Source organism: Salvelinus fontinalis, chromosome 13, assembly GCF_029448725.1.
Source record: "Salvelinus fontinalis isolate EN_2023a chromosome 13, ASM2944872v1, whole genome shotgun sequence".
NCBI classification, from domain to species: domain Eukaryota; kingdom Metazoa; phylum Chordata; class Actinopteri; order Salmoniformes; family Salmonidae; genus Salvelinus; species Salvelinus fontinalis.
In genome coordinates, this window is record NC_074677.1 from 20,335,323 (window position 1) to 20,356,825 (window position 21,503).

A 21,503-nucleotide genomic window follows, 5' to 3' on the forward strand; every position below is an offset into this window, starting at 1 on the left:
TTCAGTTTAGTGGCACCACTAATATACAAAATAGATTCATTTTAATTCCGCCATATTACTACGGAAATCATTGTAAATAATGTTTTTTTGTCAGTAACTAGTTGTTTGACAAAGGCCTTGAATTGCAGGATCAAAAAAGGGTTTCGAAATGATGACCTTTGGCCACTTGGGGTCATAATTGACCCTTGAGTAAAGGCTGCACTTCACAACATGGTAACTCCGCACCGGCATCCTGCGGGTCAGGCAACCGGTGGCACCTTAATTGGGGAAGACGGCTCACAGTAATGGCATAAATGGAATGGTATTTAACACATACATGGTGAACATGTGTTTGATACCATTCACTCCACCCATTATCTGGCAGATCTAAGGACGCTCCAATATGCGTTTCCAGTTCGGAAATGTCCGATTTTTTCTTGAACGCGGCATCATCTTCCAACGAGTTTCCAGTCGGGAGTTTCCGCGTTGTCTGTAACACAACAGAAGTATGTCATCATCCAAAAGTCTTTAGTGGGGCTGGAATATAAGGTAAATAACACAGTTACATTACCATGATCTAAGAAAATGCTTGTAATCTACATATTTTAACCAGTGACTGATTACTTATGATGGCTACTATAGCTAACAAATGAAGGTGTGTAGGCCAACGTTTCTAGCCTAACAAACGGTAGCTAGTTAGTTACCTACTAGTATGCTGTTAACATTAGTTAGCTAATTTAGCTACTATCAATACGGCTGTCAAGGCAGTTAGCCCTTGCGATCGTGTTAGGGCCTAGGGTTATTACAGAGCCACCCTAGAGCATAGTTCTAATTGAAGCCGTGTCGGTTGCTAGCTTCCATACTTGTTAGTCAGTTAACGTTAGATAAGTTTCTACCCAAACTCAGTCCTGGACATCGGATTCAAATAATCAAAGCTTGATGATTAGTTGTTCCTTTGAATCAGCTGTGCAGTAGGGCAAAAACCAAAACGTGCACCCCTTGGGTCCCCGGGACTGCTTTTGGGAAACCCTGTGAGTTGATTCTCTTTAACAGGGGTGTCAAACTCATTCCATGGAGGGACATGTCTGCTGGTTTTTGTTTTCTATAATGTTACACTGGCTGTGATAGTTAGGTTTAGACTGGCAGCCCAATTCTGATTTTTCTTTTCTCCCACTAATTGATATTTTGACACATTACATCAGATATTTTCACATCAGATCTTTTTTGATCTGATTGGTAAAAAGATCAATTCATGAAAAAAAAGATCCTAATTGGGCTGCCTAACTATCACAGCAGACATGGCCCCCCATGGAATGAGTTTGACACCCTTGTTAAAGAGAATCAACTAACACAGGGTTTCCCAAATGCGGTCCCGGGGACCCCAAGGGGTGCACGTTTTGGTTTTCCCCCTAACACTACACAGCTGATTCATAGAAACAACTAATCATCAAGCTTTGATTATTTGAATTGGCTGTGTAGTGCTAGGGGAAAAAACCAACACGTGCACACCTTGGGATCCCCAGGACCAAGTTTGGGGAAAAGCTGTTCAAATGTTATAATCTAACAGAAATGTTAACGTTACCTGACTAACTAGTATGGAAGCAACACAGTTTCAACTAGAACTATACTCATAAGTAGCTCTGTAACAACCCTAGGCCCTAACACGATCTCAAGGGCTATGTTGTCGGAGTCGGTACAGCCACCGGGTTTCTTCATGCGTCGCGCTGACAGAAATAATCTCTCTGGGAAGAAGAGCGGGGGGTGTATGCTTCATGATTAACGACTCATGGTGTAACCATAACAACATATCAAGTCCTTCTGTTCACCTGACCTAGAATTCCTTACAATCAAATGCCGACCATATTATCTCCCAAGAGAATTCTCGTCAGTTATCGTCCCAGCTGTGTATAAACCCCCTCAAGCAGATACCATGACGGCCCTCAAGGAACTTCACTGGACTCTATGTAAACTGGAAACCATATATCCTGAGGCTGCAATTATTGTAGTTGGGGATTATAACAAAGCAAATTTGAGCACAAGGCTACCTAAATTCTATCAGCATATTGATTGCAGCACTCGCGTGGGCAATACACTGGCCACTGCTACTCTAACTTCCGTGATGCATGCAAGGCCCTCCCTTTGGCAAATCCGACCACGACTCCATCTTGCTCCTACCGTCCAATAGGCAGAAACTCAAACAATATACCCGTGACTGGAACCATACAACACTGGTCTGACCAATTGGAATCCACGCTTCAAGATTGTTTTGATCACGCAGACTGGGAAATGTTCCGGGCAGCCTCAGAGAATAACATTGATATATATATATATATATATATATATGCTGACTGTGAGTGAGTTTATATGGAAGTGCATTGGAGATGTTGTACCCACTGTGACTATTAAAACCTACCCTAACAAAAACCATGGATAGATGGATGGACTGAAAGCGCGAACCATCACATTTAACCATGGGAAGAGGACTGGGAATATTGCTGAATATAAACGGTGTAGTTATTCCCTCCGCAAGGCAATCAAACAAGCGAAATGTCTGTATAAGGACAAAGTGGAGTTGCAATTCAACGGCTCAGACACAACGTATGTGGCAGGGTCTACAGGCAATTACGGACTACAAAAAGAAAACCAGCCATGTCACAGATACTGACGTCTTGCTTCCAGACAAACTAAACACCTTCTTTGCCTGCTTTGAGGATAATACAGTGTCACCGACACGGCCCGCTAACAAGGACTGCGGGCTCCTTCTCCGTGGCCAATGTGAGTAAGACCTTTAAACGTGTTAACCCTCACAAGGCTGCTGGCCCAGACGGCATCTCTAGCCGCGTCCTCAAAGCATGAGCAGACCAGCTGGCTTGTGTGTTTACGGACATATTCAATCGCTCCCTATCCCAGTTTGCTGTCCCCACATGCTTCAAGATGCCCACCATTTTTCCTGTACCCAAGAAGGCAAAGATAACTGAACTAAATGACTATTGCCCCGTAGTACTCACTTGTCATCATGAAGTCCTTTGAGAGACAAGTCAAGGATCATATCACCACCACCTTACCTGCCACCCTAGCCCCAACAGGTCCACAGACGCAATCACCATCAGACTGCACACTGCCCTATCCCATCTGGACAAGAGGAATGCTGAGTTGTATGTACAGCATTCTTACATAAGTATTCAACACCATAGTACCATCCAAGCTCATCATTAAGCTGGAGGCCCTGGGTCTCAACCTCGCCCTGTGCATTTGGGTCCTGGACTTTCTGATGGGCTGCTCCCAGGTGGTGGAGATATTTTCCACCTTCACTTTGCTGATCCTCAACACTGGGGCCCCACAAGGGTGCGTGCTCAGCCCCCTCTTGTACTCTCTGTTTACCCATGACTGCGTGGCCACGCCTCCAACTCATTCATCAAGTTTGCAGACGACACAACAGTAGTGGGCTTGATTACCAACAACGACGAGACAGCCGAAAGGGAGGCGGTGAGGGCACTCTGAGTGTGGTGTTAGGAAAACAACCTCTCACTCAATGTCAACAAAACAGACGATTGTGGACTTCAGGAAACAGCAGAGGGAGTACCCCCCCCCCCCCCCCCCCCCCCCATCCACATCGACTGGACAGTAGTGAAGGTGGAAAGTCATTTTTATTTTTTAGCTTCCTCGGCGTACACCACGGGCAATCTGTAATGGTTCATTCACACAGACAGCGTGGTGAAGAAAGCACAACAGTGCCTCTTCAACTCAGTAGGCTGAAGAAATTTGTCTTGTCACCTAAAACCCTGACAATCTCTTACAGATGCACAATTGAGAGCATCCTATCGGGCTGTATCACTGCATGGTACGTCAACTGCACCACCCACAACCTCAGGGCTCTCCAGAGGGTGGTGCGGTCTGCCCAACGCATCACCGGGGGCAAATTACCTGCTCTCCATGACACCTACGGCACCCCATGTAACAGGAAGGCCAAAAAGATCATCAAGGACAACAACCGCCACTGCCTGTTAACCCCGCTATCATCCAGAAGGCAAGGTCAGTGCAGGTGCATCAAAGCTGGGACTGAGAGATAGAAGCTGTTTTTCGATCTCAAGGCCATCAGACTGCTAAACATCAATCACTACCTCAGAGAGGCTGCTGCCTATATAGACTCACTTGTCACGTTAAACAATGCCACTTTAATAATGTTTACATATCTTACATATGAGATGAGTAGTGAATATACACTATCTTATACCATCTATTGCATCTTGCCTATGCCGCTCGGCCATCGCTTATCCATATATTTATATGTACATATTCTTATTCCATCCCTTTAGTGTGTGTATTAGGTAGCTGTTGGGGAATTGTTAGATATTTACTGCACTGTCGGAACTAGAAGCACAAGCATTTCGCTACACTCGCATTAACATCTGCTAACCATGTGTATGTGACCAATAAAATTTGATATAACTTTAGCTGGCTAAGTGCCTTGACATGCATTGTTCTGATTTGCTGTTCGTATACTGTCAAATTCACAAAGGTGGAATAAACAAAATGCAATGTTTAGATGTTCTGCTTTAAATCTCAAATTGGCAAATCCCTTCTATGGCCAGTGGTGGTTTTGAGGAACAAATAGGCCACTTAATTGGCATTATTTTTGGATCACCCCCTCAGCTCAGTACATAAAACCAACAGGTGTGTGCAGAGGGTGAGCCCTCATCCCCACTAGCTGGGTTTCTTTTTTTCTCTGTCCCAACCACCATGACCTACAGACAGCTTCACCACAGTGCTATTCTGGATACACTGGTTAACCCTTAAAGCGCCAACATATTTTTTGCTGATTGCAAAGAGACTTTCTTTCATTACCTTTTGTAACAATTAATTGGTTTAAAGTCCCCAAAATTAGTATATAAACGCAGCCTCTGTGACTGACAACCAGTTTCAGAAAAATGTCAATTAATGTGGGCCTGCAGCCTGATGTCCGAGTCATCCACAGGAGCTTGGTGGCGCCGTAATTGGGGAGGATGGGCTCGTGGTAATGGCTGGAGCGGCGTTGGTGGAATGGTATCAAACCCATTTGCTCCATTCCAACCGTTATTATGAGCCGTCCTCCCCTCAGCAGCCTCCACTGCCATCCATCCCACTGGGAAGGAGAGAGAGGAGATCCATCAAGAGTAAATTTTTATTTTACTATTAATCAATCAATAATTTGTTACTAATAGAGTTAATTGGTTCCTCTCTGGCCTCACCTCTGCGCGCCACTCTCTCCTGACTTAAACTTGATGGCCAATGTTAGCTAGCTAGCTTGCTACATACAGGGCTTGAGACTAACTTGTTTTTCGGCACCGTCCCAAAGTGCAATTTTAATCCGTCCCAAACTGAAGATGAACCATCCCAAATTAAAAAATATGTGTTGATATGCTAACATGGGTCTACTCATAGGACCGAGGTCATTCATAGTGATTTAAAAGGCAAATAAGAGTAGCCTACTACTGACAGATAAATGGTGCTGTCAACTGAGTCAGAAATTCACATTTTCATTTATTGCTTCTAAAAAAGCGAATATTGGAATAATATTTTTATATATTTTGCATAATTACATAAATAATTAGCCTACATGTAAAATTATAGCCAAAGTTATTTCAGTAATAATGCCAGAGAAGCCGGTGTTTGGAGGAAATATTGGCAAGGGTGTTAGGCCCGAGACTAAGTTGAGGGCAGGAAAACCGTGCCAGTACAGTGGGGCAAAAAATTATTTAGTCAGCCACCAATTGTGCAAGTTCTCCCACTTAAAAAGATGAGAGGCCTGTCATTTTCATCATAGGTACACTTCAACTATGACAGACAAAATGAGAGAAAAAAATCCAGAAAATCACATTGTAGGATTTTTTATGAATTTATTTGCAAATTATGGTGGAAAAATAAGTATTTGGTCAATAACAAAAGTTATCTCAATACTTTGTTATATACCCTTTGTTGGCAATGACAGAGGTCAAATGTTTTCTGTAAGTCTTCACAAGGTTTTCACACACTGAGATCCTCCATGCAGATCTCCTCTAGAGCAGTGATGTTTTGGGGCTGTTACTGGGCAACACGGACTTTCAACTCCCTCCAACTCCCTCCAAAGAATAACCGACACTTTCAATTGATCCATTTTAGGTAATAAGCTTCTAGTGTTAACGTGCAGAAAACCCAGGCTTTTACAAGAGCAGAAATCAGAGCACAAGTCAGAATTGGGGCTAGCAACAGTAGATGGGCCAGGGTGTACATGCACATTTCCAGATATCATCAACAAGGCACGGCATAGGACAGGCAGAGCTCTACAGGGCTGATTTATGACACCTGAATGTGCATCAGATGGCAACAAGATCATATTGTACAGCATTTTCATCAGGTAACATGAACGCTATCGGTAGCCGACGTGAACAAAACCTTTAAACAGGTCAACATTCACAAAGCCGCTGGGCCAGATGGATTACCTGGACGTGTACTCAAAGCTTTTCAAACAGTTGGAGACGGACAGAAGGGTGTGTTTTTATAACAATTCAACTGTTCAACCTTGTTAGCTAGCAAATAGATCCAAGTTGGCTAAACTTGAAATGTAAAGATTAGCTAGCACTTGGGCTTGAGAAATAGTTGATGAGACCTGTGTTCATTTTCTATAGCCTAATGGCTGCTACAAGAAGTTAGTCGTTATTAGTGAATGTGCATTATGCATGGTTCTAGTTAAATTTGTAGCAAAAAAAGGACATTTTCAGAGACAGTCACTAATCTGGCTTTCAAGTCTATTGCAAAAACAAAAAAAGCAGGAGAAATTATTTCGATAAAATAATTAAATTATTATTGGGCCTTATGGTTGTGGAAGGCTTATATATTTAGCCTAGGTATAACTTCACATGCCCTGCATTCATTAGATTATTGCTGACTGTTGAAATGCAGTGTATTTGTTTAATAGTAAAACAACTTATTTAAAGAGGGAGATGTGTGTGTGTATATATATATATATATATATATAGTGAATCGCCCATAAGTTTGAAAAAAATGGATTCAATTTTTAGCCCGTATTGCCCAGCCCTAGTTGAAAGCGCTTGTCAGAGAGGAAGATGTGATCTCTCAACTTTGTTGGCGTGAGAGGCAGGGGGAGGGGCTTGGTGCGTGTAAACCAAAGAGGAAGAGGCGCAGCGAGAGATTTCACTCTTGCTAAAATCTGTCTAAAATAAGGCATTTTTAGGGGCTTTTTTTGGACCAAAGCTTATTGCTTGCCTTCCCGCATTTGGGACAACGACTCCCATTGTTAGGGCGGAGATATGCATCTCGTCATTATATACAGATCTCTGGTGTAAATGGCAAGGTGCCCAGAGGAGCAAAGGAGTTTAGACCAAAAATACAACATGAGAACAAGCAGATATAAAAATGAAAAATAACAAAACCTTGATTCTTGCAATACAGGCATTTTGGAATTTCGCGCAAAGCACATTCAAATTTATTCAATATATGACCCAGCCCTAATTTATCATGCCATCAATGGTCGAGAAGAACACTCTAATTAGTCTGAATAATAGTGATGAAGTTAGAAATGACGTACACATTTTTCTAATTGCCTTGTTATATTTGCCTAGTTGCACTATCAGAATATTATATGGACCTGCAACTATGACTTTCTCCACTTCTGCTCTGCCATTGTGTAATTTCTCTTAATTCATTTGTTTCCTCACTCATCCAAGATGCTCTCTGATTGGATGTGGCCCTTTTCAACCGTACTGGAGCTATGGCATCAATGGTTGCTCTTAATTTGCTATTAAAGTTATCAACTAAATCATCACGAGAGGAAGGCATAATAGGTGATGTCTGTAGCAACTTCAGAGATGAGATAGTGTTTCGTAATAATGCGTTCAGTATTACCCTGTGCTATGGGCACCAAGGTAGTAAAAAAGACACAGTGGTGATCAGATAAAGCAACATCAACAATAGAGGATATGTCAATAGAAAGCCTCTTGGTAATAACCAGGTCCAGAGTATGGCCGTGGTTATGGGTGGGCCCAATAGAAAGCCTCTTGGTAATAACCAGGTCCAGAGTATGGCCGTGGTTATGGGTGGGCCCAATAGAAAGCCTCTTGGTAATAACCAGGTCCAGAGTATGGCCGCGGTTATGGGTGGGCCCAGTAGAAAGCCCCTTGGTAATAACCAGGTCCAGAGTATGGCCGTGGTTATGGGTGGGCCCATTAGAAAGCCTCTTGGTAATAACCAGGTCCAGAGTATGGCCACGGTTATGGGTGGGCCCAGTAGAAAGCCTCTTGGTAATAACCAGGTACAGATTGTGGCTGTGGTTATGGGTGGGCCCAGTAGAAACCCTCTTGGTAATAACCAGGTACAGAGTGTGGCTGTGGTTATGGGTGGGCCCAGTAGAAAGCCTCTTGGTAATAACCAGGTCCAGAGTGTGGCCGCGGTTATGGGTGGGCCCAATAGAAAGCCTCTTGGTTTATAACTAGGTCCAGAGTATGGCCGCGGTTATGGGTGGGCCCAGTAGAAAGCCCCTTGGTAATAACCAGGTCCAGAGTATGGCCGCGGTTATGGGTGGGCCCAGTAGAAAGCCCCTTGGTTTATAACTAGGTCCAGAGTATGGCTGTGGTTATGGGTGGGCCCAGTAGAAAGCCCCTTGGTAATAACCAGGTCCAGAGTATGGCTGTGGTTATGGGTGGACCCAGCAGAAAGCCCCTTGGTAATAACCAGGTCCAGAGTATGGCCGCGGTTATGGGTGGGCCCAGTAGAAAGCCCCTTGGTTTATAACTAGGTCCAGAGTATGGCTGTGGTTATGGGTGGGCCCAATAGAAAGCCTCTTGGTAATAACCAGGTCCAGAGTATGGCTGCGGTTATGGGTGGGCCCAGTAACATGTTGGATAAAGTCCATAGAGCTCAAAAGATTTATCAATTCAGTGGTCTTGGAGTCAGTCTCTTAGTCAACATGAATATTAAAGTTGCTGGCGTATTTGCCCTCTCATTGGCTAAATGGTCCCACCTAATCTTGACTCCTGACTGCCTTCCATTTTTGAAGACATTTCTTTTCATTGGTAGAGTGGCCACTACAGTATCAGGTGTATATATAACGGATCATCTGTGGTTGACTAAAGAAATCACAGCACGGATTGATAGGTAAACTTCCTGCTTTGCTCCTATAGGTACACTCGCAATGGCCGCCAGTCCACCCATTATACCATCATTGACATGAATGGCGACGTTCTATTCATTCTTCTTTCTATGGTTTAGTTTTACTGTTGTTGCCTCACAGGAATGTGAATGTCGGAGGACCAGGCAGCGCAGAAGGATGAGCTGCTTGCTCTAGGGAGTATTTACGACGAAGAGGAGTTTCACGGAGCTGAATCGGCACAAGGCGGAGAAATACAACTATGCCTTGAACTTCCTCCTAATTTCAAGTTGATAGTCAAAGGTAAGGCTGTGTTTCCTTTCCTCTGCATTAATACTACTTGTTCATTTTTAAAAATATATATTTTTTAATATACATTAACCTGAAATTGAATGTGTTTCTTTCTGTCAGGAGACAAGCAGACAGAATATGACGTATCTTTCCTACCTCCCCTGGTGCTTAACTTTGAACTTCCTGCTGACTACCCTTCCTCCTCATCTCCGGTCTATACACTAAGTTCCAAATGGCTGTCAAGGGACCAGGTGAGGCAGACGCATCATTGTAAGAAATCAAGTAACATCTTTCAACAACATTCCCCTTGTCTTCCTGACAAACCCTTTTTTTCTACCCCTCAGATGACTTCTCTCTGCAAGCGTCTGGATGAGCTGTGGGGGGAGAACCAGGGCTGTGTTGTCCTCTACAAATGGATCCAGTTCCTCAAGGAGGAGGCGTTTGCCTTCCTGGATGTCAAGTCTCCGCTAGAGGTTGTTAAGGCAGACATGGCTCCGGTTGACGCGAAGAGAAGCAAGGCTGGCGTGAAGCGGGCGGGGACTATAATCGGGGAGGAAGACAAACTGGAGTCTCTGCTGGAGCTGGACCCCCGTGCTGTGCTGGTGGTGGACCCCCGTACTGATATCCTACCTCAGCTACTGGACTTTGACGAAGCTCACAGGCAGAAGGTGTTTGACGCCAAGGCGTTCTGCTGTAGCATCTGCTTCATGGAGAAACTGGGCTCGAGCTGCCTGTGCTTCAAGGGATGCCAGCACGTGTATTGCAAGGCTTGCATGACAGAGTACTTCGGGATTCAGATCCGCGACGGCAACGTTCAGTGTCTTAACTGCCCCGAGCCCAAGTGCACCTCATTGGCTATACCCTCACAGGTAAATTTTGACTCAACTCATAAATTAGCTCTTATGGTGCTCTTATGAGCACTGACTAATACACTGCCCCTTGTACAGGTCAAGCTCCTTGTCGGGGAGGAGTTGTTTACTCGTTATGACCGTCTCCTGCTTCAGTCCAGCCTGGACCTGATGGCTGATGTGGTGTACTGCCCTCGCCAGTCATGCTGTCAGGCTGTGATGGTGGAGCAAGACACCACCATGGGCATCTGCCCTTCCTGTCAGTACGCCTTCTGCACCCTCTGCAAACGTGGATACCACGGCCTGTCCCACTGCAAGGTCACAGCAGGTAAAGGAAATAATTGTTCATTGTATTACATAGTCTATATTATATTACCTGACAATTGAATGAGTTCTATGCTGTGCACAGTCTATGCACTAAAGATGATCAATCTGAACGGAGGTTAGAATAATGGTTTTGGTATTAAGAGGGGACTCTCTCTCCTGCCATGTAGATGAGCTGCGAGGCCTAAGGGATGAGTATATCTCTGCCAGTGCCGAGGGGAAGAAGTTCATGGAGCAGCGTTTTGGGAAGCGGGTTATCCAGCGTGCCGTGGAGGAGTCCTTCAGCAGGGACTGGCTCTATGAGAACTGTAAAGGCTGCCCGCGCTGTGGCACGAACATACAGGTATGTTGCGCTCTGCACAAGAAGACTGTATTATTTAGTTTGGATAGGTTTTGCTGCTCCTACATGGGGTTGCAGGTAGCCAAGCGGTTAGAGCATTCGGCCAGTAACCAAAAACTAGTTTGAATCCCCAGTAAAACACATTTGTTGATTTGCTATTGAGCAAGGCACTTAACCCCAATTTCTCACTGGTTGCCGTCAACAATGGCTGATCCCATGCCATGACCCCTATCTGAGTGTCTCCAGGGAAGTTTGATATGCAAAAAACACATTTCCGTTTCACAACGCACACTGTACAGGTTCCACACGTGTACATGTGTGAAACAGGACAGATTAACACCCTCTTTTTGACCTGATCCCAAAGGTTAAAGTTCTGTCGTTGTGACAGATTTCCATCATATGGATTCTGAAGAGGTCGTTTTTGAGATCATTGTAGATGACCAATAAAAATCTCTGCACTCTTGGAGATGACACAGTCTAATACAGACAGATTGGAGGTGACAGTCTAATACAGACAGAAGCATGTCTGTTCTATGAAATATATTCCCAGATAAATGTATTCTCAAATATTTTATTTTCTCTGTTATGATGTGTGCAATGAACTGACATGCATGATTGTTGATGACACTGATGTTCAGATGAAAGGAAGGAAAGTCTGTAATACACATTACCACAGCGCTCATCTCAGACCGTGGTGTGTAGCCTACTGTAGCTGCTGGCTGTCATTCAAAAACCTCTACTTTATCACTCAGAATGGAACGTTCCAGTGCTTCTATTTTTGCCATATAATGTTAAAACAAAATCCGACAACCCCATAGTAGAATAGTTTACCTATTTACCTAGTCGGCTTGTTGTCTTTTTATGCGAGATACATGCGCCTCGAGAGGAATATTTATTCCGACAAGCAGTCAATGTACTAATCAATCACGGGAAAACACTTTTGAAAGCAGTTTTGGGAAATGTATTTTGAAAGCAGTTTTGGGAAATGTATTTTGAAAGCAGTTTTAGCCTTTTTAAAAAAGACAGTCCTAGTTTTCCATTGCCACCATGTTATTTATCTTCTCCTTCAATTGCACGTTTGGCATTGTTTTACAACCGGAGTTTCCAGCAGCGTGGTTGAGGTGTTTCCAGCAGCGTGGTTGAGGTGTTTCCAGCAGCGTGGTTGAGGTGTTTCCAGCAGCGTGGTTGAGGTGTTTCCAGCAGCGTGGTTGAGGTGTTTCCAGCAGCGTGGTTGAGGCGTTTCCAGCAGCGTGGTTGAGGCGTTTCCAGCAGCGTGGTTGAGGCGTTTCCAGCAGCGTGGTTGAGGCGTTTCCAGCAGCGTGGTTGAGGCGTTTCCAGCAGCGTGGTTGAGGCGTTTCCAGCAGCGTGGTTGAGGCGTTTCCAGCAGCGTGGTTGAGGCGTTTCCAGCAGCGTGGTTGAGGCGTTTCCAGCAGCGTGGTTGAGGCGTTTCCAGCAGCGTGGTTGAGGCGTTTCCAGCAGCGTGGTTGAGGCGTTTCCAGCAGCGTGGTTGAGGCGTTTCCTGCAGCGTGGTTGAGGCGTTTCCTGCAGCGTGGTTGAGGCGTTTCCTGCAGCGTGGTTGAGGCGTTTCCTGCAGCGTGGTTGAGGCGTTTCCAGCAGCGTGGTTGAGGCGTTTCCAGCAGCGTGGTTGAGGCGTTTCCAGCAGCGTGGTTGAGGCGTTTCCAGCAGCGTGGTTGAGGCGTTTCCAGCAGCGTGGTTGAGGCGTTTCCAGCAGCGTGGTTGAGGCGTTTCCAGCAGCGTGGTTGAGGCGTTTCCAGCAGCGTGGTTGAGGCGTTTCCAGCAGCGTGGTTGAGGCGTTTCCAGCAGCGTGGTTGAGGCGTTTCCAGCAGCGTGGTTGAGGCGTTTCCAGCAGCGTGGTTGAGGCGTTTCCTGCAGCGTGGTTGAGGCGTTTCCTGCAGCGTGGTTGAGGCGTTTCCAGCAGCGTGGTTGAGGCGTTTCCAGCAGCGTGGTTGAGGCGTTTCCAGCAGCGTGGTTGAGGCGTTTCCAGCAGCGTGGTTGAGGCGTTTCCAGCAGCGTGGTTGAGGCTCAGCTGCCCAACAGAGCTCTTAAAGGTAATGACATACTTTGTAATAGAAACAAACAAAAATAAAAAAACATAAACTGAGTGAATAATGGTGATTGTTATTCATTTATTATAAATATATACATCAGGATGTGTCCAATGGGGTAAATGCAGACTATGCCTCTATGTGATAAAGTGAAGGGTTAGGGTCTGGTAGGCTATAGTCTGAGACTGCAGGAAGATATTTTTACACCGGGCTTGCAGGATTTGTTAACTTTAGAAATGTTTCCTCTTTTAATTTCTGACATTTTTATTAGGCTGTTTTTAGTAAATTTGTCTATAATTACATACATACAGCTTAGAAAAATACTTTTAGGGACTTGGGAGAAAATGAGGTGTGTGTGTATATATGGTGTATATGATCTTCTTATTTATCTTTTCCTTCAATTGCACGTTTGGCATTGTTTTACAACAGTTGAAGTCGGAAGTTTACATACACCTTTGCCAAATACATTTAAACTCCGTTTTTCACAATTCCTGACATTTAATCCTAGTAGAAATTTCCTGTCTTAGGTCAGTTAAGATCACCACTTTATTTTAATAATGTGAAATGTCAGAATAATAGTAGAGTGATTTATTTCAGCTTTTATTTCTTTCATCACATTCCCAGTGGGTCAGAAGTTTACATACACTCAATTAGTATTCGGAAGCATTGCCTTTTTAAATTGTTTAACTTGGGTCAAACGTTTCAGGTAGCCTTCCACAAGCTTCCCACAATAAGTTGGGTGAATTATGGCCCATTCCTCCTGACAGAGCTGGTGGAACTGATTCAGGTATGTAGGCCTCCTTGCTCGCACACGCTTTTTCAGGTCTGCCCTCAAATGTTCTATAGGATTGAGGTCAGGGCTTTGTGATGGCCACTCCAATACCTTGACTTTGTTGTCCTTAAGCCATTTTGACACAACTTTGGAAGTATGCTTGGGGTCATTGTCCATTTGGAAGACCCATTTGCACCCAAGCTTTAACTTCCTGACTGATGTCTTGAGATGTTGCTTCAATATATCCACACAATTTTCCTCCCTCATGATGCCATCTATTTTGTGAAGTGCACCAGTCCCTCCTGCAGCAAAGCACCCCCACAACATGATGCTGCCACCCCCGTGCTTCACTGTTGGGATGGTGATCTTCGGCTTGCAAGCCTCCCCCTTTTTCCTCCAAACATAAAGATGGTCATTATGGCCAAAAAGTTCTATTTTTGTTTCATCAGACCAGAGGACATTTCTCCAAAAAGTACGATCTTTGTCCCCATGTGCAGTTGCAAACCGTAGTCTGGCTTTTTTATGGCGGTTTTGGAGCAGTGGCTTCTTCCTTGCTGAGCGGCCTTTCAGGTTATGTCGATATAGGACTCGTTTTACTGTGGATATAGCTACTTTTGTTTCCTCCAGCATCTTCACAAGGTCCTTTGCTGTTGTTCTGGGATTGATTTGCACTTTTCGCACCAAAGTGCGTTCATCTCTAGGAGGCAGAACGCGTCTCCTTCCTGAGCGGTATGACGGCTGCGTGGTCCATTGGTGTTTATACTTGCATACTATCGTTTGTACAGATTAACGTGGTACCTTCAAGCATTTGGAAATTGCTCCCAAGGATGAACCAGACTTGTGGAGGTCTACAATTGTTTTGTGTTGTTTAAGTGTTCCCTTTATTTTTTTGAGCAGTGTATGTTAACTTCTGTTCTGACCCACTGGAATTGTAATACAGTGAAATAATCTGTCTGTAAACAATTGTTGGGAAAATGACTTGTGTCATGCACAAAGTAGATGTCCTAACCGCCTTGCCAAAACTATAGTTTGTTAACAAGTAATTTGTGGAGTGGTTGAAAAACGAGTTTTAAAGACTCCAACCTAAGTGTATGGAAACTTCCGATATATATATATCAGTTAAGATTTTCTGTGTAAAATTAGTTTGATCAGTTTAAGGAATTAGAAAGCTGTGTAAACGGCCCAACATGTTTCTGGTAAGATTTTAGTTCTGCTTGGATGCATATTTTGTATTTGCAATGCTATCTGTTTTTATAATGCTGATAAAGATGGCACTTAACTGCTCATTCTCTCTCGATGCTGAAATAAATAAATCATATTTCTCCACTCCTGTTCCCAAGTCAAAATGTTGCCTACATTTGGTGTATCATTTTACTGCAATAAATACTTAATTCTGCAGGAGGCTATGTGAGGGTTATAGACACACAGCCTACAGTCAGTGTCTAGATTTTAGTTTCCATTTAACCCTTCTGAACAGTAGTAAGCTACAGTTCCCTTGACGTGGCATAGGCCTGTTTGAAATCCCCATCTTTGAATGTCGAATTTGTATAGCGCCTCACAACCAACTTTTTTGGCCCTCTTTATTTTCAACTCTGACATTGTCCTTTTTATATAAACTCTGACATTTTTATTTTTGCCTCCGTGGATGACATTAACTTTTTCTGCCCGTCTGCAAAAGCATTTGGCGTGTAGGCTATTTGGCGCGCGTACAGTTAGGCCTTAAAGTTTAGGCTTACGCACTATTGCCAGACAGCTGAAAATTATGTAAGAAAAAAATCAATGTAGCATATAAATTGAACAAGAATTATACACTTATGGATTTTCTTTTTAAGGTATTCTTTTCTCTTTATTAAACTCGCATGCCACCCACCCACCCTTCATCCACACAATATTTTATGGTCCTAAACCCGTCTGCCCCGTGAATATAACCATCATTTGGGCTACAGGTATTCCTTCTTATTGCTAATAGCACATTTGATAATATAGAATATGAATAAGCTATATGCATGGTCCAATATGGTAAAATAATTGTTATTGGGCCAATTTCTGGAAGTGTAATTTATATTTTAGCATAATTTTATTTGAATTCATTTTGGAGTAGAATGTCACCAGAACTGAGCTTCTCAGTCCTTCTACATAAACATTTATCCCAAGGAGGACCACAGAACCCTTAAGCAAGGGGACTCGAATCGATACAAAATTATCTTCTTTCCTTAACCTCCCCTTCATGTTAGAAAGTCATGACCATCATAGTTTTAACTTGGCCCTAGACAATCGATCTGACAAGTTTCAGTCATGGGATTTTTTGGGTTGTTTTAACCCCCATGATTCTATCTATAGGTTAATTTGATTGATCATCTTCTCTGGTTTCTCTGTGTAGAAGGTAGATGGCTGCAATAAGTTGACTTGCACCTCGTGTAAGCAGTACTTCTGCTGGCTGTGTCTGGGCCAGCTCACACGTGTCAACCCCTACAGCCACTTCAATAACCCCTCCTCGCCTTGCTACAACCAGTGAGTAGCTTTGTTATTGTCCTCCTTCCTTTTTTGGAAGGCTTCATTGACGTTTGGTTCTGTGTGGCCATTTTAGATGTACGATAAATCAGGATTATGCTCATAGAATGTTTATCTAACCTTTTATTGACTTCATAATTAGTACAAATGACATTTTGCTTATGTGTTTCTTTGGTGTTTTCTAGGCTGTTCCAGGGTGTGGATATTGATGAAGATGATGCCTTGAGTGATGAAGAGGACTGATGTGTGCAATACCTCAGTGTGCTTCATTTGTTTGCAATTTATTGACCCTCACAACACAAACTGCATATCGACTTAGCCAACACCACCATTTCTCACCATCATTGATCAGGCATTTACTATGCCAAAATATCAGTCATTTCTTATGGTTCACTGGCTAGCAGAGAGCGATTCCAAGCTGATACAGGCACATTACCTTACTGCATACAGAAGTCAAATACTCAGGGCCAGTATTTTCCTGAAAGCATGCTCGTGAAGAGAGCGTTCTAATTCTGAGTTTGTATGTTTAGATGATTTGAACAGATAATGTTGCCATGTTTTATCAACCTCAATTTAAAAAGAAAATTCTGGGATCTGGGTTTGAAATCTTACAATCAAGAACAGAGAACAACATTTTGGGATGTTTTTACTATTTATTTTGATCATGAGTTAAAATCTGTGGAAGAATGTGTGTACACCCTGATACCATCCAAACCATGAGCTAACAACTTGATGTGAAAAAGGTAAATAAAGCGTTGCCAAATGTGACATTCAGCCAATGGCCATCAAGGCATAATATATATATAATGTTTTGTTGCTGGAATAGGATTTTTTTAGACACACTTTAAAAAAATGTTTTTGTTCCTTTTTCACCAAAAGGTGCACTTTATTTAACATGTAACAGTATGTGTTTGAATGAGACTCACACTGAATAGTTAAATACTTTTTCAGTACAAAAACATTAGTCCTTAACCACATTTCCTAGTTACTATCTCACATGATCATTTTCATCCAAAAAGTGGTTGTTTTGTGTTTTAACAACCATATACAAATTACTGTTTTGATTTTATGATGGGGGTTATAGGACAATTTTCCTATGTTTCTCAATACATGTTTTATGGCAATTGGACTCTGTATTAACAGTGAACGTGTGATTACAGCAAATCAACTTCCTGTCCATGGCCCGGTTACCCAAAAGCGTTTTAAGGCTACATTAATCGTTAGAACTTTCTTAGGAGCATCCTTATCTTCGAGCTGTTCCCCAAAACCATTGTTATTAACGTTGTACTTGAAAATGCATGTAATCTCACGCCTGCCTGACCATGCGTAGAACAACTAAGTGCATGCTTTTTTTTGCCCCCTCGTGTCAGTTTATACACTTTATGCATAGAATCACATGGTGTATCCATCTCTCTATGTCCGCCGAGAACTTCAGAACAAAGTTGACCACAAATACAACGTTCCCAATGTCTTTGCAATTGATACAATCAATTAAATGTATTTATAAAGCCTTTTTTTACATCAGCCGATGTTACAAAGTGCTGTACAGAAACCCAGCCTAAAACCCCAAAAAGCAAGTAATGTAGGTGTAGAAGCACAGGGGCTAGGAAACACTCCCTAGAAAGGCCAGAACCTAGGAAGAAACCTAGAGAGGACCCAGGCTCTGAGGGGTGGCCAGTCCTCTTCTGGCTGTGCCGGGTGGAGATTATAACAGTACATGGCCAAGATGTTCAGATGTTCATAGATGACTAGCAGGGTCAAATATAAATAATAATAATCACAGTGGTTGTAGAGGGTGCAACAGGTCAGCACCTCAGGAGTAAATGTCAGTTGGCTTTTCATAGCCGATCATTCAGAGTTAGAGACAGGTGCGGTAGAGAGAGAGAGAGTCGATAACAGCAGGTCGGGACAAGGTAGCATGTCTGGTGAACAGGACAGGGTTTCATAGCTGCAGGCAGAACACGAGACTGGAGCAGAAGCACGACCAGGTGGACTGAGGACAGCAAGGAGTCATCAGGCCAGGTAGTCCTGATGCATAGTCCTAGGGATCAGTTCCTGAGAGAGAGAGAATTAAAGGGAGCATACGGACACCGGTTAAGACAGGAGAAATACTCCAGATATAACAGACTGACCCTAGCCCCCTGACACAAACTATTGCAGCATAAATACTGGTGGCTGAGACAGAAGGGGTCGGGAGACACTGTGGCTCTATCTGACGATACCCCCGGACAGGGCCAACCAGGCAGGATATAACCCCATCCACTTTGCCAAGGGACAGCCCCCACACCACTAGAGGGATATCTTCAAACACCAACCTACTACTCTGTGACAAGGCCGAGTAGAGCCCACGAAGACCTCCCCCACGGCACGAACCCAAGGGGGGTGCCAAACCGGACAGAAAGATCATGTCAGTGACTCAACCCACTCAAGTGATGCACCCCTCCTAGGTACAGAATGGAAGAGCACCAGTAAGCCAGTAACTCAGCTCCCGTAATAGGGTTAGAGGCAGAGAATCCCAGTGGAGAGAGGGGAACCGGCCAGGCAGAGACCAAGGGCGGTTCGTCGCTCCAGTTCCTTTCCGTTCACCTTCACACCGCTGGACCAGACTACACTCAATCATATGACCTACTGAAGAGATGAGTCTTCAATAAAGAGTTAAAGGTTGCGACCGAGTCTGCGTCTCTCACATCGATAGGCAAACCATTTCATAAAAATGGAGCTCTATAGGAGAAAGCCCTGCCTCCAGCTGTTTGCTTGGAAATTCTAGGGACAATAAGGAGGCCTGCGTCTTGTGACCGTAGCGTACGAGTAGGTATGTACGACAGGACCAAATTGGAAAGATAGGTAGGAGCAAGCCCATGTAATGTTTTGTAGGTTAGCACTAAAACCTTGAAATCAGCTCTAGCCTTAACATGAAGCCAGTGGAGAGGCTAACATTGGAGTATTATAATCAAATTTTTGGGTTCTAGTCATGATTCTAGCAGTCGTGTTTAGCACTAACTGAAGTTTATTTAGTGCTTTATCCCGGGTAGCTGGAAAGTAGAGCATTGCAGTAGTCTAATCGATAAGTGACAAAGGCATGTATACATTTTTCTGCATCATTTTTGGATGGAAAGTTTCAGATTTTTTTTAAATGTTACGAAGATGGAAAAAATCTGTCCTTGAAATATTCTTGATATGTTCGTCAAAAGAGAGATCAGGGTCCAGAGTAATGCCGAGGTCCATCAGTTTTATTTGAGATGACTGTACAACCATCAAGATTAATTGTCAGATCCCACAGAAGATCTCTTTGTTTCTTGGGGCCTAGAACTAGCGTCTCAGTTTTGTCCGAGTTTAAAAGTAGAACATTTGCCGCCATCCACTTCCTTATGTCTGAAATACAGTCTTCCAGGGAGGTCAATTTTGGAGCTTCACTATGTTTCATCAAAATGTACAGCTGTGTACTGTCCTCATAGCAGTGAAAGTTAACATGTTTCCGAATGACATCACCAAGAGGTAAAATATATGGTGAAAACAATAGTGGTCCAAAAATGGAACCTTGAGGAACACTGAAATGTACAGTTGATTTGTCAGAAGACAAATCATCCACAAACTGATACCTTTTAGACAGATAAGATCTAAACCAGGCCAGAACTTGTCCGTGTAGACCAATTTGGGTTTCCAATCTCTCGAAAAAAATGTGGTAATCGCTGGTATCAAAAGCAGCACTAAGGTCTAGGAGCACGAGGACAAATGCAGAGCCTTGGTCTGACACCATTAAAAGGTAATTTACCACCTTCACGAGTGCAGTCTCAGTGCTATGATGGGGTCTAAAACCAGACTGAACTGTTTTGTATACATTGTTTGTCTTCAGCAAGGCAGTGAGTTGCTGTGCAACAGCTTTTTCCAAAAATGTTGAGAGGAAGGGGAGATTCGATATAGAACGATTTTAGTTTTTAAAATATTTTCTGGGTCAAGGTTTGGCTATTTCAAGAGAGGCTTTATTACTGCCACTTTTAGTGAGTTTGGTACACATCCAGTGGATAGAGAGCCGTTTATTATATTCAACATAGGATGGCCAAGCACAGGAAGCATCTCTTTCAGTAGTTTAGTTTGAATAGGGTCCAGTATGCAGCTTGAAGGTTTAGAGGCCAAGACTATTTTCATCAATGTGTCAGATATTGTTTTAAAACACTTGTGTCTCCCTTGATCCTAGGTCCTGGCAGTGTTGTGTAGATTTAAAGAGGAGTTTGTAATTTGCTTTCTGATGATCATGATCTTTTCGTCAAAGAAGTTAATTCATTTATCACTGCTGAAGTGAAAGCAATCTATCTTGGGAATGCTACTTTTTAGTTAGCTTTGCGACAGTATAAAAAATACATTTAGGATTTTTCTTATTCTCCTCAATTGGAAAAATAGGATGATCGAGCAGCAGTGAGGGCTCTTCAATACTGCACGGTACTGTCTTTCCAAGCTAGTCGGAAGACTTACAGTTTGGTGTAGCGCAATTTCTGTTACAATTTTCTAGAAGCTTGCTTCAGAGCTCGGGTATTTTCTGTATACCAGGGAGCTAGTTTTTTGGACAAATGTTTTTTGCTTTTAGGGGTGTGATTGCATCTAGGGTATTACGCAAGGTTACATTTAGTTCCTCAGTTAGGTGATTTAACTGATTTTTGTACTCTGACGTCCTTGGGTAGGTGGAGGAAGTCTGGAAGGGCATCTATGAATCTTTGGGTTGTCTGAGAATTTATAGCACAGCTTTTGATGATCCTTGGTTGGGGTCTGAGCAGATTATTTGTTGCAATAGCAAACGTAATAAAATGGTGGTCCGATAGTCCAGGATTATGAGGACAAACATTAAGATTCACAATATTTATTCCACTGGACAAAACTAGGTCCAGAGTATGACTGTGGACAAAACCCACTGAGTCGATGATGGCTCCAAAAGCCTTTTGGAGTGGTTCTGTGGACATTTCCATGTGAATATTAAAGTCAACAAAAATGTGAATATTATCTGCCATGATTACAAGGTCCAATAGGAATTCAGGGAACTCAGTGACGAACGCTGTATATGGCTCAGGAGGCCTATAAACCAAACAAATGAAGTATAAAATAATGCTTCAAATGAAAACCGAGATGACTGCATTCAATATAAATAGCCTACAGTAGGCTATAGGCCTATTTCATTCATATTGAAATACCTTTCATATTCAATACACTGACTTCTATTTTGCTACTTTTAGGCTGTCTGAAATGTCTCAATATATTTCAT

The 21,503-nt window shown here is 43.1% G+C and overlaps 1 protein-coding gene across 3 annotated transcripts; it reads left to right on the top strand.

Annotated features, from left to right (window-relative positions):
• Positions 1-190: 190 nt before the first annotated feature.
• LOC129868226 (E3 ubiquitin-protein ligase RNF14-like) lies at positions 191-17,020 on the top strand. Of its 3 annotated transcripts, XM_055942016.1 has the most exons (10): positions 191-528; positions 3,779-4,011; positions 9,245-9,403; positions 9,512-9,642; positions 9,736-10,260; positions 10,339-10,567; positions 10,734-10,906; positions 13,676-13,756; positions 16,122-16,252; positions 16,438-17,020. In XM_055942016.1, the coding sequence occupies exons 3-10, from the start codon at positions 9,253-9,255 to the stop codon at positions 16,493-16,495; spliced, it is 1,479 nt and encodes a 492-aa protein (XP_055797991.1). In that variant the 5' UTR covers positions 191-528; positions 3,779-4,011; positions 9,245-9,252; the 3' UTR covers positions 16,496-17,020. The 3 variants fall into 3 exon arrangements, with proteins under 3 accessions (XP_055797991.1, XP_055797990.1, XP_055797992.1); XM_055942015.1 differs by lacking the exon at positions 3,779-4,011; XM_055942017.1 differs by lacking the exons at positions 3,779-4,011; positions 13,676-13,756 and having other exon boundaries at positions 192-528.
• Positions 17,021-21,503: the final 4,483 nt, after the last annotated feature.

Excerpts from the sequence above, each read along its gene's own strand:
- LOC129868226 (XM_055942016.1), top strand. The coding sequence starts at position 9,253 with ATGTCGGAGGACCAGGCAGCGCAGAAGGATGAGCTGCTTGCTCTAGGG. Across the intron at positions 9,404-9,511 it reads TTTCAAGTTGATAGTCAAAG|GAGACAAGCAGACAGAATAT; the intron begins GTAAGGCTGTGT and ends TCTTTCTGTCAG. Across the intron at positions 10,261-10,338 it reads CATTGGCTATACCCTCACAG|GTCAAGCTCCTTGTCGGGGA; the intron begins GTAAATTTTGAC and ends CCCCTTGTACAG.